We start from the raw sequence: 19,193 nt of genomic DNA on the forward strand, positions 1-19,193 counted from the left end.
AACAAAGAAAGAGTACGCACAAGAAGGAGGCACAAGAGAAATTGCCTATGAAATTGCAAACAAAACAAGAAAGATTCTCATTTAAAATTTGATGTTCAGCTAGGGGGAAGAAAAGGATAACAGACCGTGGCTACAAAAAGCAAGACAGGATATTGAGCCCCTGCTTCGGGAGCTCATTAACTTTGCTTGCTAGTTGTTTAGCCTGCGTGCTCGCGCTGTGTCTATTTCGCGGATCCTGCTCCCCTCGTCTTCTCGCCACACTTTGGCAGTTTGCTTTCTGGCGCTCAGTTTTTGCAACAGTGCGCCGCTCACTTATATTTTATTCCCGCTACTGTCTGCCGCATGGACGCGTCAGCTCCGCGGCTTGGAGCCGTCGACGTTGCGCAGATCACGAGTCCAAATTATCGAGCGCAATCGAGCATTAATTTCCATTCTAGATTAACCTCCTCCCTTCAATCTCCCCTGCTTTCTTCTTCTTCTCTAGCTAGTGCCTCTTGTCTCTCTTTTTCGCCTTGGTGCGAGCTGGTCCTGTTTCTTTGTTCGAGCGCCGCTCTTCCGACCCTGTTCTGCACCCATGTCCATCTCGCGTGCACTGGCAGGCCTGTAGGCGGCGCGTTCATTGTTGAGCAGAAATTGCGAGGAGATGAAAACCGCCTTGAGCAGAATACAGATTGTTTTGACCTGAGTTTAAACTTTAATAGAACAAAATGCTGCGGCATGAAGACCCGCGATGCCTAAAACAATGTAATACGACGCGTATAGCAACCCATATCTCGCGATGAGGTTTGTGTGTGGGGGCGGAGGGGGGCGAAGGGGTGCGTGGGCAGGTGGGTGTCTGTTGCTTTCTTTTTCGGCTTATCGATTTCATTCGGAGAACAGAAAGGCTGATTTCGTTTTGGATAAGCGCTTCAGCCCGCAGCATTGGAACATTTACCGATGGTTCGCCCCACGATGAGCACAGAGGTGCGCAGATGGATTCTGTATATTTTAAAGGTGTGGCTCCGATGAAAATACGCTTACGGCACGAATTGCCTGCACGAACGTCAAACTGAAAGTGAAGCACGTGGAACGAAAGCTATCGGCGAGGCCCGAGTAGTCATACTTCGAGTTGTGCTTGCTTGCTTTATTGCCTGCTTAAAACACCTCAATTTCTGTCTTTGGACACGATCATCCCTTCTCATTGACTATATAGATGAAAGGGCGAAGGGGCTGTAAGGACCGAGGTTTTTCGAGAACGTGAGCTAAGTCTCTCGGTCGTATACATACAGATGCACACTGTCGAAGTGTGTTTCTTGTATGTCCGGAGCCAGGTGAAGGGTGTAGCGGCGAGAGGATCTCCGTTGGTCCGAGTGTCGCTGGCAGCACACTTAGGTCTTTGTGTCGGTTCTGTTGCAGGCAGATGCAGGCACACATCAAGTGGGACAGGTCAGCGCATGCGTCTTGTTTGCAGTGAGAGCATCTTCCCTCTGGGATGACGCCTATACTCGGCAACGCGAGGCTGGTGCGGTGAAAGCCGCAGTCGGCAGACGTCTGAGACGGACGACCGCTGCCCAGAAATTAGAATATGCGTAGGTTCGGGTAAGATTGCTTGAGCAAGTTTTCGGTACCACCTTATGAGGTCTTAGGATAGGGTGCATTTACATCATTATGAGTGACTGAGGGATTTATAAAGCTCCTTTCTTGGGAGTCTGTATCAACCAACGCATTTTCCTTTACTCCACGATAACGTGGCACCCAGCGGATCACTGCATGCGCTCCAGTTCGTTCCACTTTGAGAACTAGGCGATGTGCAACCTGGACCGCGCTGTTGGTCGGTGAGATGTTATAACAAAGTCCCGGATAGCCTCTTTATCTGTCGTAGCAGGTGAGGTAGACAGTGCCGAATTTGGTGGCATTTGTTTCGTCTTCCTGGAGCGGGGAGGCCGTGCCGTGCCTTGGCAGGCAAATAGGATGGCATGGATATCAGCTTGCCTGCTGCTGAGTTCATATAACGTTGAGGTGTACATGGGTGTGCCAATGTTACAATGTTTGTAGTGGTAAGTAAGAGCGATTGAGAAAGTACGTGATAATCTCTGTCGGGACGTGGAGTCCCTAGGCCAACTTCAGTCGACGTTATACCGTTCCATTTTTTTTAAAGATATTGTTCTCTTTCGCTTATATCCCAGTGCCGCATATTCACAACGAATCGCTTTTTTCGGGCGCACTTTAGCACTCAACACTTGCAATGTTTAATTTTTATTTTCTTTCTGAAAGCTGAAAGTCGTTATTTGCTTTACGACGAAAGCTACAAGGAGCAGCGAACATCTGCAAGGCAACTCTTCCACTCTTTACGTTAAGGTATCGATTGTTTCGAAACAACAACAAACAGGGCGCTGCTAAGATGCTTCTTCACGCACAAAGTACAAATAAAATTGACCCATCGCTTCAGTTTCACTGCGCCTGCGTGAAATCCAGCGACTGCGTCCTTCGTAGCCTCCCCCCGCCCCCTTCTTTTTTGTGCCTTTTTTTTTGCGTGTGATGTGACATTAGACGACGCACAGCTGCGCCCTCGAGTTGCACGCTTGCTTCGCACGCTACACGAATATATCGCCACGTAAGCGTGCTTCTTTTTTTTTTTTTCATTCTAAGCATTCCAAGCAGGTGACACTGTGACCATTTGTCTATTACCAACCGCCGACTAGGGCCTGCTTCTGTGAGGGCAGTCGTTCCCTCTATTTGTTCGTCTCGTTCTAACCTTTCGCCGGCCGAGCGCTGCAGAGGTGGCGGGTAAGCGACAGCGGCGCGCCGTGCCTGCGCCACGGATCGAGCCCATTCTTCTCATTATTTTTTTCGCGCCTCAGCGGGCAGTAGCGCCATTACACCCGCCGCAGAGACACTCGAGCACGTCGCGTGTGTTCGGCGGTGTAATGCGTGCAGATGCCAGTGTGCCGCGTCTGTCGCTTTCACGCCAGGATCGGCTGTTTGCTCTCTTGCTGCACGAAGAGCGATCGATAACCGCAAGCTAGCGTGCGCGCGCGCGCCAATTAAATGAGTTACGACGAGGCAGCCAACGCGGCGCATCCTCAGCCGTTCGGGGGAGTCTGGCGTAGCTCGCTCGCGACATGGGCAAGTCGCGCGTGTTCACGCTGTTCTTCTCTCGCTGTATACAAAGTTGTGTTCGGTTTGTTTCGTCGCGCGAACTCAACGATTCGGTAGCACCCGCTCTTGTCGATCGCTGTATAGACCGATCATTGAAACACGGGATCGAGCGCAAAAAATCGCAGCAGATTTTTTTTCCCCCTTTCGGCGTGAGCGTTGTCGCGGGAGAAACAGCTTTCCATTAGCGTTGAACGTCGTTGCTTCCGGCGATGCAGCACTGAACGAGCATGCGTGACTCTGAATCAGATCGACGGGTTTTCGTGGCCTAAACCAACTCCTAGCTGTCCTGTGAAGGAAGCCGTCTCGTGAGGACCTCCCGATTAATTTTGTCTATTACGGATTATTTAGCGTGCACATAAGTAAACGCAAACATATGTTGTTTTTTTTTTAAGTTAAACCACTATAAGAATGTCGCACCTCCGCGACCGAGAGTCAAAAACGCGACCTCGCGCTCAGCAGTGCGGCACGCCATAGCCGTGACATGCAGCTTTTGTGGCGTGTTACTGTGATTTAGTGGAGAGTAGGTGCTGTTCTTGCATTTCTGCTTTCTTTGTATTATTCGCGTCACAGTTCAAATCGTATGCAATTCATGACCTTGCTGACTGAAATCTACTCGAGCAGCCTCTTAACAAGCTGCTCGGGAAAGAATTTCGAGCCCTTTACTGCGATGATATGTGCGAATGGGTCGAGTTAACTGCGCCGGTTGCACGTAAGTGGCATGTGTTGGACGCCTGCCATCCGTCAGCTAAGGTGTTGGCGGTGGTCGTCTTCCGTGTCAAAGCATACAAATAAAAATAAATTACGTGGTGAGCCGCCACGATAGTAACTGCTTCGCGTGCATGCACGCTCGTCATTCTAGTATTAGTGCTACGATCATGGTGTTCATTAACGGGTTTATCATTGTAGCAGTCCTACCTCCTTTACCACTTAGCAGTGGTTTCGCTTATTATAGTCTGTCTGCTGCAGTGCGCTATGCGTCAGTGGTTTAGTGCAGTGCAGTCCTGCTGGAGTAGGCAAATAAACAAGAGCGTTGATTGATTGATTGATTGATTGATTGATTGATTGATTGATTGATTGATTGATTGATTGATTGATTGATTGATTGATTGATTGATTGATTGATTGATTGATTGATTGATTGATTGATTGATCGATTGATTGATATTTACTTCCCAAAACAGCACCTTGGTAATAAGTGACACCGTACTCAATGGTTCGCGGAAAAACAATGAAGAGCTCTAAATCTGAGCGCGCTGGGGTTCTTACACTGCGCCATCAGAAAATGCGGCGGGAAATCGAACCCGTTACCTCGCGTTGAACAGTGGAAAGGCATAATCGCAGAGCCACTGTTGTGTGTCGCTTACGCAGCAACCTCCGTTCACCATGAGCTCTCGTACGGCGCTTTGCCCGCGACCCTGGCACGCTGGATCCAAGGTACCATTAGATCAGCCCGCCAGAGAGAGAGACAGAGAAAGGCTTAACGAGTGTGCTGGTGCGCGCTCTGTTCGGGACTATAGGAGTAATTTCCCGTCTCTGCGCCGCCGTAGACTATTTCTTTATTAGCGAAGCTCGCATCGCATCGCTTCGTTCGAAATCCTTCCTGAATCCTCCCTGATGTTCTGCTCGATTTTGTTCGTCCACTCTTTGTGACCTCCTCGCCTGTTCTGACCAGCGCGGTCGGGAAGGGGGACTAGTTAGTCCGAGCGGCGGAATGAAGGAGAACAGAATATATGGCGCCACGTGTGTACCTGAAACACTTAATTTCTGCCATGCGCTCGTAAGTTCTCGACACTTTTCACGGCAACGTCTATGAGCTCTCCAGCATGAGGGCCAAACTAGCACATGCGGCGGTTCTCGTAAAGCGAATAGTCGTTGAATAGGTTTTCCAGAGTTGCGTGATCAAGACAGGGACAGCAGGACACGCACAGCAGTGCCTCTTTTTGATAACGTGTTTCAAGTCTACTCACTATGGCATACTGCCTAGGCCGCTCCAGTGCAGGGACACATGCAGGATGGCATCAGTGGCCGGTCCGACAAGGTGTCGCGAGAGTTCCGTCCTTTTTGTGCTTCGACAGGCGTGACACTAATTCAAGAAACTTAAACCCAATGGATGCCCCGTGTGCACCGGCCTTAGCAGATACTCACGGCATTTTTTTACTCTGCGCCCGGTGCGGTAGCTTTCTCTCTCGTTATGAAAGGATTCGAGCGAGTGTTTGCGCTTAACGGTTTCGCATCCACGTTTACATCGTGCGCGCTTCCCCGTCGACTTGGCTTAGGCGCTTTCGTGAAGGGGAGAGAGAGAATAGAGGAAATGCAGGGAGAATAACCAGATGCATTTCCGGTTGGGCACCCTGCAAGGGTGAACGCTGTGTAGGGACGTAAAAGAGGGACAGTGGAGAGAGACGCAGCACCAGTAGACGCGCGCATGTGGAGAACCACGAGTCTATAACGATCGCAGCTGGCACCCGCCCACTTGGGATACACTGCAGTAATAATCTCGTCGCTTTCGGATGAAGACGCTGACGCAGCAGGTATACACACCAGCCTGTTTATATCCGATTCCCGAAAAAGCGTCTGCGAGTTCGCTGGAGCATGTAATTTGATATGAACTATTTTATAAAACTTCACCACTAGAAATGCTTATTTATTTGTTTATTTATTTATTTATTTATTTATTTATTTTAACGAGCCCCTCACCACTCCACGTAGCAAATTTTGGTTATACGCTGAAAGTTGTTACATGCCGTCTAAGGAGTGTTCTACTGCAAGGATTTTCTTTCAGATTAGTTCATTAATAGCAGAGATAGAAATATTTGAAGGGCCGTGGACCCATGATTTCAGGAGGCGAGCGTGAAAGCCAACATAGACACTCGCTCCACTTGCCCCGTCTAACCTCCGCAAGCGAAATTCCTTCCCTGCGTTCTCCCATACCGCAGCCGGAGAAACTCGTCACGAATACGTCGCGGTCACCGCCTTCCTTTTTCTCTCTCTCTTGCGTGCGTTGTTGTTGAGTGGCGTACTTCCGATGACATTCTCGCGCTCGAGCCGTTGCGTTTGTCTCCTTTCGCGCAACGGACGATTTTGCGCATTCTGCACGAGAACACCTGATTAACGGTATAAGCCAGTGCGACAAACACGAGCACCGAGGCAGGCACGAGAGGATGAAAGAGCATGATCGCGGCGCTGGGACGCGGTAGAAAATGGCATAGTTTCGTTCTCTGCGCGCGACTCTCCGACGTGGGAACAAGCAGGCGGAACGGAAGTACATCCCTCTTGCTGCGGTGCGAAGTAAAACAAAAACACGCAGACGTTCGGTTTGTGTGTCTTATAATTTCTCCGAACTTATGGTGCCTCGCTCAGCCAAAAATCAACCTCACAATACCTGGTATCGCGAAAAAAGCTGATCTATCATCGCCAGCCCTTATACAGCTCACGCCACTACATTTGTACGAGAACTACCGTGATTCTACGCATATTTACACTGATGGATCTGTCCTTCCAAGTAGCTCCGCGGTGGCAATCGTCATACCAGCGAAAGCTACAACAATCAAATTTAAGACGACCCACGCGACAACATCGACGGCAGCAGAGCTCGCAGCGCTCTTTACTGCCCTTCATCACATTGGTGATGAACCACCACATAAACGGACAATATTCTGCGATTCGAAGGCGGCACTGCAGTCTCTACTGTTATCTTTACGACGCGGACCACACGAACAACTAATATTCCATATTACAGAGACGTTGCAACATATAAGTGAAGCAGGCCATGAGATAACCTTTCAGTGGCTTCTAAGTCACTGCGGGATTATCGGCAATGAACGGGCGGATCACGCTGCCCGCTCAGCCCATACTGAGGAGCGCCACGTCCCAATTCTAGAACTGACGCAGCACGGAAGCTCCGCCTACTTGCTCGGCAGTGCACCGCGTCGCAATGGAATGAGCCACATTTAAGAAACACGCGACTGTACTCACTTGATCCAACACTAAGTCTTCGAGCGCCATCACAGCTTCACCGTAGAGACGCCACGCTTTTATATCGACTTTGGTTGGGCGTTGCCTTTACTAAAGCCTATGCATTCCGCATAGGGATGACCGACAGCCCAACCTGTGACCACTGCGGCCATGAAGAATCAATTGGCCATATTTTGTGTGCCTGCCCGCAGTACAGTACACAGAGGGCATGCCTTCGCCACGAACTTGACCAACTGGATGACCAAGCGCTATCCGAAAAAAGAATTCTACAACATCCAAAGGACCTACCGTCACAGAAGGCCGTGCAAGCGCTATTGCGCTTTTTGCGATCTACCGGCCTGTGTGAACGACTTTAACTGGAACACCTTTTGGGTGTGTGCCTCCATGTGTGCGTGTTTTTTCCCCTTTTTTTTTAGCGTTTTCCTCTCTGTCATCCTTCTAACCCCTATCCCCCATCCCCAGTGTAGGGTAGCAAACCGGAGACTCATATCTGGTTAACCTCCCTTCCTTTCCTCTTCATTCTCTCTCTCTCTTCTCCGAACTTCAATTCGTCCACTGAAGCAACAGATTAAATAAATAACTGATCTTGCCTCGAATAATTCGCGTAGTCACGCGTCACTGTGATTGACGTCACAGCACTGCCATGCACGTAGGCGCACTTGTGCGATTGACGTCGACTCTACGGCTGGCATCGTGGCGCCCGCGAGGAGGGGCGAATGGCGTTTGGTTTTAGATTTTAAGTTCTTCCCGCGGTGCGTAGGGATGTACTACTTGGCAGACGCGATCGTTAGCGCGCACTGCGTTTGTCAGCTCAAAATGGCCAGACTTGGTGAGGGTCCCTTTAAACATCTCGGAAGAGGCTCAATGGGTGTCGCTCGCTTGCTGAAACCGATGTAACGAAAGCATGTGCTAGCGTAGTTTTGCGACCATACTACCCACGCTGCTTACCTTAGTATGGTTGTGTAGGGGGAAAGAAAAGAAGAAAACGAAAACGTTATTCGACCATGCGTGTGTCGTGTGCGCAGATGGCGCCGTTGTCGCAACAAGCATGACGCCATCGGAGCTAAATTTAGCTTCGCGCTTGGCGTTCAGAGAGGCTTAACTTGGCAGTAAGTTTCTCCACCCGAACAAGAATGGTCGCGTTTGAGAGACTTCACTATGGCGTGTTCGCTGCAATTTATCAAACTCAAATTCTCGGCTCGTGCTGTGCGAGACAGTGTCACTGCAGATTGTAGTCGTCACGGTGTGAGCATATGGGGAGACATTGCTTTTTGCGCGAAGAACACATCGCCACGTGCCTTTTCACCGCGTTATTATGACGGCCATTGTAATCTGACCATAGCCTAGAGTTACTGTGCATTGGAGCCATGTACAGCGGCTCTATAGCCATAGCCGACACGGGCACGCCACTCGCGAGCACTGCGCAATTCTGTTGTTCTTGGAAAAAGTGAACCGGGACAACTTTGTGCCGGAGGCAGGCAAGTTGCGAAGCACAGGAAGCGAGGAAACCCGTTGTCGCCGCGTTCTCCTCTGTCACTTTATGCCGCAACAGAACTGCTTGTTGGCCTAGTTGGTGCTTGCTAAAAGTCATGTTTTTTTGCCGCATTTGAACACTCACAAAAGGAAGACACATAAAGACAGCACGGGCGGCACTTCCAACTGATTTATTTTGGCCGCCCGTGTTGTCTTTATGTGTCTTCCTTTTGTGAGTGTTCAAATGCGGCAAAAAAACGTCTTTTAGCACTTTATGCCGGTGGCAGCGAAATGCGTTTGGATAACCCGGTCTCTGTGCCGGGCTCCTTTAGTTCGTAGTTTACAAATCGAGACAAAATTTGCGAGGCAATTATTTATTTATTTATTTATTTATTTATTTATTTATTTATTTATTTATTTATTTATTTACAGATACTGTAAGTATATAAGAGACGTCACGGGCACGAGCGCTAACTGGGCGTCACGTTCTTTTCTTGTCGCTAGCCTATTTCCAGATTTCCCTTCACTACGTTTTTCGTTCGATTTTTCTGTTCCACCGGAATCAATTTCAGCAGGGAACTCGCGTTTCTGCTTACTTCTTCCCTCGTCTTTTAGCTGTTCGCGCTGGTTTTGCAAAACGGGAACGTAACATCCCCCCCTGCCCCTAACTCACGCACGTATTTCTTTCATTTCATTCTCGCCTAGCTCACCAGCTGCGAAATCCTCTCATTGCAGAGCCTCCGCTCTGACACGTCGTCTGGCTGAATTTCTTCACGAATATATTTTTTTTTTTTCGTTTGCCTACCCCGTATATGTATATCTTTTGCTCGCTGGAACTACTTGTTCTTTTTTATTTATTTATTTTTTTAATCGAACCGCCGCTTACTTTCGGTATGTGCCACTTCCTACCTCGAACGCACGTAACTTTTTTTGGGTTTATTTATGTCCAGTTTTGAGAATGTTTCGTCGCCCACTTTCGCCGCTGTAGTTATTTCGCGACTTCCTGCCTTTTTGACGACGACGACGACCGAGGCAAATTCAATCACGGTTTAGTGTCGCTGACGTCCTTCTGACATCGGTGCGCCCCGTGCGTTCCGACTGTATGTATATTCAAAAAAAGGAATAGTAAACCGTTATAAAACGAAAGTGGCGAGAACAGCGGCAGCGAGACGTTCGCTTTCTTTGTCACATTTTTCCTTCTAGTTCTCCCTCACTTCACTGGCATTCCGTTCGCGGTTGCGCTGCCCGCAAAACAGGAAAGTCGCAAGAACGGCAAAGCAAAGAGAATTTTGTGCCGCTCGCGCTGTTTCGGTTTCCTTTCTGATAGATTCACGTCGCTGTAGCCTGAGTCGTTTTGTTTCTCTTTATTTATTTATTTATTTATTATTTTCTTTCGGGGTGGGGGGGGGGTCGTCTTGGAGGTTCGCTTCGCTCCTGTTTTATTTCTTCTTTTGGGACCGGCACGCTAACTTCGCGCGACTTTCGCGGGCATCGAGATCTTTCTTTCTTTCTTCTTTCAATGTCACGCTCTTGTCGCTTCAAATTGCATTCGACAAACCGAAGCGCGACCCCCTAATCCGCTCAGTATCCGCATGTTTCGTGTTTTCGCTCCTCGCACCTCCTCCAAGAGCGTCTGTCGTTCCGCGTCTGCAATTCTGCGCCGAGCCACTTGGACTGGGCGCACGCACTTGCGTGCAGAACCTATGCCCGAGCTTGTTGCGAGGAATATTAAGTACCCTGTCATTACGGCGTCTGTTTCTATTATCTCTCTCTCTCTCTCTCTCTCTCTCTCTCTCGCTCTCTCTCTCTCTCCTGGCCGAGGATTCCACCGTCCATCTTTACCTCGCAGATTCGGTTCCGGTGACTCTGTTTCACGATGCTTTCAGGTTTTTGTGTCAGTCTTGCTGCTCGGCATTCGCGCAGCGACTGTTTCTTTTCTTTCTTCTTATTTAGTTTCGTTACCCGCCGTGGTTGCTCAGTGGCTATGGCGTTGGGCTGCTTAGCACGAGGTCGCGGTATCGAATCCCGGCCACGGCGGCCGCATTTCGGTGGGGGCAAAATGCGAGTAAACCGTGTACTTATATTTAGGTGCACGTTAACGAACCCGAGGTGGTCGAACTTTCCGGAGTCCTGTACTACGGCGTGCCTCCTAATCAGAAAGTGGTTTTGGCCCGTAAAACCCAGTAATGTAATTTTTTTAATTTAGTTTCGTTCTTGGCAGCTGAGAACCAAAACAATATGATGAAGCGACGAGTGAAGCTGCGGGACGTCGACCCCCGGCGGTTCATTGCCGCTGGTGGTCGTGCTTCCCCGAATGCGTTGCGAGCTTCGCAACACAGCTTGAAACTTCAGCTTATCGATTGTTGTTTTCGTTCTCGCCGAACAAGTCGTTTCGGGAATCGCAGTTTCGGTATGAGCGTGATTTCTTGTTTCTACCCTGCGTTTTAGTCGCTGGAGGGTGAATCACTTTGCAATGAAGTGGTTCGAGCGAACACGTTTTATTTTTATATTCCAACTCTGTCGTTCTGTAACGTTTTCCTCAGTCTTGTAAGCCACTCGAACTGTTTCTGCGTGCGTCTGCCACAGCAAGGCACTAACAGAAATAACTTCCCTGTCTTATCTTTACATTTATTTATTTATTACTTACTATATACACTCGTGTAGCATTACGTTTGATTTAACTGAAAATCGGGAGTACTGATATTTAACGATATACCGTTAGGGGACCCGTGTCGTAGAAAATCCAGTGTCGGCGTCGCTGGAGTTTTCCGTGGGCGATATTTCCCGCATATATTTAGGTATACGCATATGACACGCCTTGCTATATGACATGCGGTATGTGCGGGTTATACTGTCACACCATTATATCACTAAAATTGCTCATACCTTCTTGTCTTACAAAATTCTACTTGACAAAATTAGTTCTAGGAATTTCGAGAATGGCAGTCCGCAAACAAATGTCATGAAACAAAACACCGACAGCGCGCGCCTTTTATGTGAAATCTGCTCAGACTGAAATAATAAAAGTGCGAAAGAATAACAGAAACCTGCGGCCTCTGCTGACGCAAGAGGCCGCATTTCTACCATAAAGCTCGCATTTCGCGCATAGCGTTCGCCGCCAGCGTTTTCCGGTAAACTTTACGGCTACGAAAGCTGCAGTTGCCGGGAAGCGTGAGAAGCAGTCAGAGATCTTCGGATGCTTTCGCGTTTCACTCTTAAAGGCGAAGCTTAAACGTCCTCCAAATGTTTTTCTTGTTGTTTTTGGTTTGAGCAATCGGCTACACTACGCAACGTTTCAGAAGCTGTCTTAGTGCTGCAATGTTGTGCATTTTGCCTTGTGTCATTCCCATTCACTCACTTCAACTATTTACATACTAATGTGGTGATAAGACAAACCTTGACGAATGTCGCTTTAATTATGCGTTTGCGGGAATATAATTTAAGTTTCATTTCAGTACCGACTGCCGCATTTGTTGTTATGGGCTTCCCGCCAGGTTCGTTTCTAAATTTGAAAGAGAACTTTTTTCACTCGCTGACACACAGCTGACTCTCAGTGGGAAACATTTAAGATGACATTCTTGAGCGATTACTTCAGCTTTGAACTTGCTTACTATGGCGGCGCGAGCAAAGCGAGCTTGTAACTTATGCCTGCGCTCATCTGCTCTTGTTCCGACGTCCCCCAGTTCGTCTTTTCCTTTTCTACAAGTATTCTGTTGTAACTGTTTCTACCTTTTTACGCCTTTCTTTTCGTCTTGTGGTGACGCAGCTTTCCAAGTATTGGGAATCGGGCGCCGCGGAGCAAACAGCTAATTTCATAGGATATGAAGGAGTACATCCACTTTGACAAAATGTTGTAGTAAACACTCTTGTGGCAGCGTGAAGCGAAGTGATCTTACCAACGACAGCGCCCACGTCTTCGCGCTGTCGCGCTGTTTTCACCAATCGCCGCAGCAACAACGGCTTCCGAATGCACGCTTTTGCGAAGAACCCTATACGTGCCGCAAAGCATAACTGACCGCTGACCGCCACTATTTTGTTGCGCACGAAGCATCGCTGCCTTGTGCTTAAGTGTCCGGCTTCCCTGCGCTCATGCGAAGGGGCTTTCGTGTCAGTTAGGGTGTTCGTTGTGTGGATCGCTGGAAACGTGGATTCGCAAGGCGCTCGAGTTCTCCCGGCACGGCGACGTGTCGTTTTCATTGCAACGTATATAGAGGCCAACAGTGAATACGCGAAAACACGCACCGCTGTCGCCATGGATATCATGGGAAGCGGTCAGGCTAGTTGCCGTTTCATGGTTAGTAGCCTTGAATCGCGAGAACAAGACAGAGACGACATGGCAGACACGGACCTGCGCATCGGTCACCTTTTGTGTTCTCCAAATTCGGGGTCCCGACCACAGTGGGGGAAAAAGGCCGTTGTCGTGCAGTGCAGATCGGGTGATTGGTCTCGCGAAGCCGCCCCTTCTTCTTAGTCTGTTGACTCCGTGTCGCGAACTCTAAGTATAGCGCGCTCTGAATTTGCACAACAGTGCACAAGAAATGTTTAGTATCCAAATTTTGCAGCCGTTTTAATAAACTGCTGTAGCGAACAAAGTCAATTTAGGAAGAGTCGTCCACGCTGGCGCACGCATTCGACTAATATATCTTGCCATGGTTTGAACCTACTAATTTCATTGTGACTGCTAAATGCCGCATAAAATTTTAAATACAAGTTATTTTTTACTCCTGCCACACGGTCACTTTCGAGCACGCTGTTGTTGATTCAGATGGATTGCAATGCAGATCGGGTGCTACTGCATGTTATTTTGGAGGGTGATTGACTTCATTCACGTTAAAATTGCTCTGTGCTTCGATGGCGTTTGTGAGGTTCCAATCAAGATGGAAGCCAATGACCACCGAAAGTGCCGGCTTGATGTGCGCTAAAATCGAAATGAATAAAGTGTGGCTTTGCAAAATTGTTTAAGTGTGAATATCGCGACACGTCATTTTGCTTTCTCGTGGGTCACACGTTAACGACGATTGGAAAGCATTGAGTTATGCTAATGCTCACGCTTGTAGGGAGTGAGCACAATTATTTGATGATGAAGCTGGTTACCCCCACAGAGCCACGGTGCTTGGTTAGATGAGCGCCGAATTGAAGCGCTTTGTGTGTGTATGTTTTTTTTTTGAACGCGAACCATTCCTCTCCGACTCAAACCAGCTTTCGCGGTACATCTCAGCGTTTTCGTCGGCCGATGCCGAATAGAGTGCAGTCTAAAGATATGTGCCCCTGGGTAACGCAGGGTGTGTACAACTGGGGCCACTGCTTATGTGACGTCGGAAGTGTGCAGCTCTTTAATTGACCTCTTTGATGCCAACTTGGGTCAATGGGTACCAAAACAAAAAAAAAAAAAAAACGCCTACGTAGTGACATCAACTCGAATTGATGATTTATTTATTTATTTATTTATTTATTTATTTATTTATTTATTTATTGTACCTTCAAGGCCCGAAGGCTTTAAAGCAAGGGAGTGGAACGAAATACAGAGCATGTGCAGATGACAGGTTATAATAATAATAATAAAAAAAATAGGTTCGTTCGACAATGTGGAACACTCAATTTACGGTGATGGTCAGTACGAGATTATATGTATGCAGGTTCGGACAAAAGTTCACTTTATAATTCCGGATTGTAGAAATAAATTTTCTGCAACAGTGATAACTGTAGACTTGGAAAAAAAATATTTGGATTTAAAAAAAAAGCTGTTTATTTAGCCTTCCTGTACAGTGATCTCCGGTGGGCGCAGTACTGACCGGCGTGCATTTCTTTCAGAGGCGTCCCTGTGCGTCGGGCCGCCCGCTGCTGCCGAGACGTGCGCGCCCGCAGACGTGACGTTGCCCCTGGAGAAGCGGCTTCTGTTGCGAGCCTCGGTGGTGCCCGCCACGGAGAAGACGCTGCGCTTCCTCTGGTCTCTGAAGCCGCAGCAAGAACGCTACGTCACGGACGCGGCCGCTGTGAACCTTCGCCCCACGGGGCCTGGAACGTGAGTTGTGTCGTGCGTCCACATGCAGTAGGCTCGCGTCGCGTGCTTACTTAACGTCTCAACGATGTGGCTGTCGCGACGTGCCCGGATAAGACTGAGTTACAGCCGGCAGTTAAAACAAGGCGCGGAAAGCAGCGGTTATGCTTGTTGTCCGCGTGCGATTTGAACGGGGCTCGATGTATGAATGCATAGGCGCGTCAAGGCGGGTTAACATACCAGACCTGTGCCGTTCACGCGGCGAGTGGCGAGGCCTAAGATTACTTTCTTTGCAGCGAAGCTGTTAGCCTTAGTTGGTAGAGCGTTTTCGTGTCCAGGCGCGCGACCTTTGATCACACAAAAGTGTGGGCCGATCTCGGAGGCAGTGCAATGAAGCGGGCAGCGCACAGTGCGCTGTTTCTCCAGGAGGCATCACATGGCGTCGTCGAGTGGCATCATCACTTGACGATGACGTCATCGCATGACGTCACGTCTGACGCGATGGCGTCATCAGGCGATATTGTGACGTGGCGATGCCGTTATCATAGAGTTTCTCACTACATTACCCAGAGAGAAATCTGGCGCTGCTGCGCTGTGGTATGCATGGGAATGCCGGTATATTGTGGATTCGGATTGGCATCGTTCTCGTAGAGACAGGACACCTTGAAGACGCGCTTGGCAAGTACCGTTCCGTCTGTCACAATGATTCATTTTCTACTAGAACAGCACGTGAAAAGCTGTTTTAGCTTTATTATTACGCGAAAACATGTTTTGTTTAACTATGAGAACTTGTTATTGTGTGTACGACTACATGTTACCTAAAATGTATCAGCGGGCCGCTAAAGTTGGAAGACAGACCACAAGGTTCGCGCTCGCTTTGAAACAGTTGGTCGTCTGTTCTTGCTTTTCCTCGCTTGGTCATGCATCGTGGGTGAGTAAAGATGTAATATGCGTGAATGGAAACATTTTATGAAGATTTTACTTTGAGAACGCGTTATTTGCGTAGCCATATCCACGTTTTAGACGAAGCCTCTTACAACACCAGCCAACACGAGCCTCGCAGACACATATACCGTCATTCCCATAACGGCACGGTGCCCCCTTAAGAAACTCCCATAGACGGTGGCGCCAGATTACCCTCTAGGTGTTATAGTGAGAAACTCTATGGCCGTTATCATGTAACGTAACGTTTGACGTGACGATGTCATCACGCGACCTTTGGCGTGATGACGTAATCACGTTTCGTCGTCACATGAAACGTGGCCTCACCACTCGGTCACATGCGTCTGGTACCAACGGATGTTAACGCCAAAGTTTTCGCTTCGTGATCAATAATTTATGATTTCGTATTTATGAAGAATACCCACTCAGCAGTGGTAGTGACACACAACCTTGCTGGACATCCACTTTCGCATGGCTGGCATGGCGAGTCTTTCTCTTTCTTTTTTTTTTTTTTTTTTTTGTGGCTCGAGCTTGTTTCTTGCACAGCACTTCCGGTTCACCTCCTGATACGACCTAGGACGAAATTCAAGATAAATCAGAAAAAGAAGGAAAAAAATAGTACAGTACAAAATTTATGCGTTTCATTATAGGATATAATGAAACGCATTTATAGGATAAGCTTATAAGTTTAGTTTATAAGTTTATAAGTTTATAAGTTTATAAGTTTATAAGTTTATAAGTTTAGTTACAAGTTGAGCTACTGAAGTGTCTGGAATAATTAGAAATTATTAGAAATCACTGATTTCCGCACACCAAAGCACATATTTATAATCGAAGACTTTAGAGACCCTCCTCGCCCTCCCTCGCTCCTCGCCCGCATATCGTGCCAGGGGAAAGACTTTCGCTCGCTCGCTTAGCCTAAAGAACACGAACGCCGAGGTGAGAGTGCGACTAAGAGACACCTAAGCCAAATATTACGGTTGCCTACCATTTATTTTTCTCTCTCTCTTAACATTCCGCAGGCTTGCTCCGGCAGTTTTTTGCCATTTCGTGTTCTTGTTTGTTTCTTTTTCTCTCTCGCTCTCTCACAGTGATTGCTTTTTTGTTTGTTGGATAGTGGGCTGTTCAGCGACAAAACTTCCCGCACTTCGTAGCTATATAGTAAACAGTAACAACCGCCGCCACCTTGGTATGCGCTTAATGTTAGTCGGTGCTTTCCTTTTCTTTTTTCCATTCATTTATCTAATACAAGAGCCTGCGATTCGTTCCCTCTTACTTTCGTTCTCACTTCCGTTGTAATATTTGCTCCAGTTTTGCTTTAGTTCTTTCGGCGAGTCATCTTTCTCTTTCCGCGCCATCTGCACCTTTTCCCTGAGTCATTATAACCCCAGAAAGAACTCATTTTTCGTGATTACACAGAACACGCAGAAACGGCACAGCTTACGAACGAGCAAGAAGTGAAAAGTCATGACAGTTCCTGGTTTGCTTTTAACGCGTTCACAAACTGGCTGGCGGACAACGCGCAAGTGCGATTTTTCATGGCGACTATGCTGGCGTTAGTGATATAGCTGCCGCATATACTCGGCGATGTAAAAGTACTCTAAAACATCTCACCTGAAATTTACCATTCGAATACTCCGATTCGAAACGAATGTGTTCGAGTAGTATTCGAGATACCAAATATTCGCACGTTCCCGTGCCGTGAAAACGTTGTCGTGTAGGGACGTTTGAATTGCGCCTAGAGGACCGATAGGGATAGTTCGCTGCCGCCGGTGCACTTCGCTAGTACCGCCCTGCTCGAAGTTGTGGCAGCGGAGGGAGAGTGAACGCCTGCTTTGCCGGTCTGCTTCCGACGCGACTCTGCCTTCGTATCGCCGAGCTAGGAGAACGCGAATTGATTCTCGCCTTCTTGGGGCATCTAAATATAGTTGCAAAACAGTGGTGGCGCATGTCTTGAGCCCTTGCGCCTCCAGTACTTTCCCGTTTGTCGCTATTTCCTTGTTTGTATTTTTCCTGTATGTTTACCTTTGCCCAGTTTACTCCTTTTGAAATAGTGAAGTACGGAGCTATCGAGTGATGAAGGTGCTGCTTCGTTTATTTATTCCGATGTGGCAGTTTCGACCCAAAGGTTACTCATTGATAGCGATAGCGAAGTATTAGTCAGTTGCACGTTGTTAAGGCTCGTAGTTTAGTAGACGGTGTAAATTGCAGTGAACGTCCGCACGGCGTTACGCTCGGCGTTACGCACGCACAAACACGGCGTTACGCTCGCGGACAAACATGAGCGGATCTCATTCACTGACCGCGACCGGTCGCAGTCACAACGCCACCATGATGACCAGCGCCGGCAGCGGAGTCTCAAGGCGAACGCTACGTGCTGCCGCTCGCTTCGCCATTTCGACTGTGTCACTTAAGTGAAACTCGCATCACGCGACCTCCAATACTTGGCGCGCGGTGGGAGAGCGCGCATGAAGCCACCAGTCATCTCGGCTCGCCTTTGCGTGTTAACCTCGCACTCGGCCTGGAACCCGCAGCAAGTTGCCTCCGGCATGCGGCGCGCGGGATGCGTATGTGCGGCCGCGTGCCTACTCACGGCCGGGCTAGAGCGGGAGGAGACGCACGCTCTTCTTTAGCCCGACGATGAGGAAACGCGAGCTCGATCACGTGACCGCCAACATTGCCCGCGCGGGAAACGACGCGCGTCAAGTCACCAGCCTTCTCGCCTTGCCCTCGCATGCTCTCTCTCGCACCCTGAGCACATGACGTGACCACCAACATACTGCGTGCGGGCCCTTTCATTGTTTTCGCACGGGAACATAATATGCAACAGCATGGAAGCGACGACTGCGGAGCCTGGTGATTCCGTATAATCGCTGTCGCAATAAAATTCATTTATCGACCATGCTGTCGTGTCCTTCCTGCGGCGTTGATCAGTATTTTGACCGCTCAGTTCGTATTCGCCTATGCTTTAAAAGCTCAAGGGCTGTCGTGAGGAACGCTTTAAACATGTGACATGCGACTTGAGCGTCGAGACGTACTCGGGCCGCGGCAGTGTCTTGGCTTTATATTGCGCGCCTCTAAGGCGTTCTTGCATTATACAGTCATCATTGGGACTCTGTGAATAACTTTTGTGTTAGTGCATTTCGCGCCCCCGTGTGTATTAGCATGTGTGTGTGTGTTTGTGTGTGTGTGTGTGTGTTTGTGTGTGTGTGTGTGTGTTCCTTTTTATTGATTTTTCCTCACTCCCGTTTTTACATTTTTCACCATCTCACCGGGAATAGCATGCGAAGTATGTACCCAGGGTAACCTCTTCAAATGCCATTAGACAATTTTTTTCGCTCTTTCTTCGTCGTTTCACTCCTTCCACGTCAACCAACACCGCCGTAGGCGAGATGACGTCATAACAGCTGTGGTACGAAAGCTCATTCTCCCGACCGAGCATTATGGCCCAGTGTCTACATAGCAGCGTGCGTGACACTCGCTGTATGTCGCTATAAGTATGCCAACAATGAGCGCTGTAGAGAAAGAAAAAGGGCAGCATATTTAGGAAGGACTGGCGCCGCAGTTCACGAGCTGTAGCTCTTGTGGAACTAAAGCGAGTCTCCTAAGCAAACGCAAAAGTGAGAGTGGTGCTAAGCTTGCTTTCCAGCGTGGGAACACGTGCGAA

General features: G+C 48.5%; 1 protein-coding gene across 1 annotated transcript in view; it reads left to right on the plus strand.

The window, feature by feature from the left end:
- Positions 1 to 19,193, plus strand: part of LOC126540110 (uncharacterized) — a 613,572-nt gene that overhangs the window by 484,186 nt on the left and 110,193 nt on the right. The window contains exon 10 of the mRNA XM_050186902.3: positions 14,398 to 14,608. Coding sequence (XP_050042859.2) covers positions 14,398 to 14,608 — 211 coding nt within the window. The remainder of the gene's footprint in view (positions 1 to 14,397; positions 14,609 to 19,193) is intronic.

This window comes from Dermacentor andersoni, chromosome 2 (assembly GCF_023375885.2).
Source record: "Dermacentor andersoni chromosome 2, qqDerAnde1_hic_scaffold, whole genome shotgun sequence".
In the NCBI taxonomy this organism is placed as follows: domain Eukaryota; kingdom Metazoa; phylum Arthropoda; class Arachnida; order Ixodida; family Ixodidae; genus Dermacentor; species Dermacentor andersoni.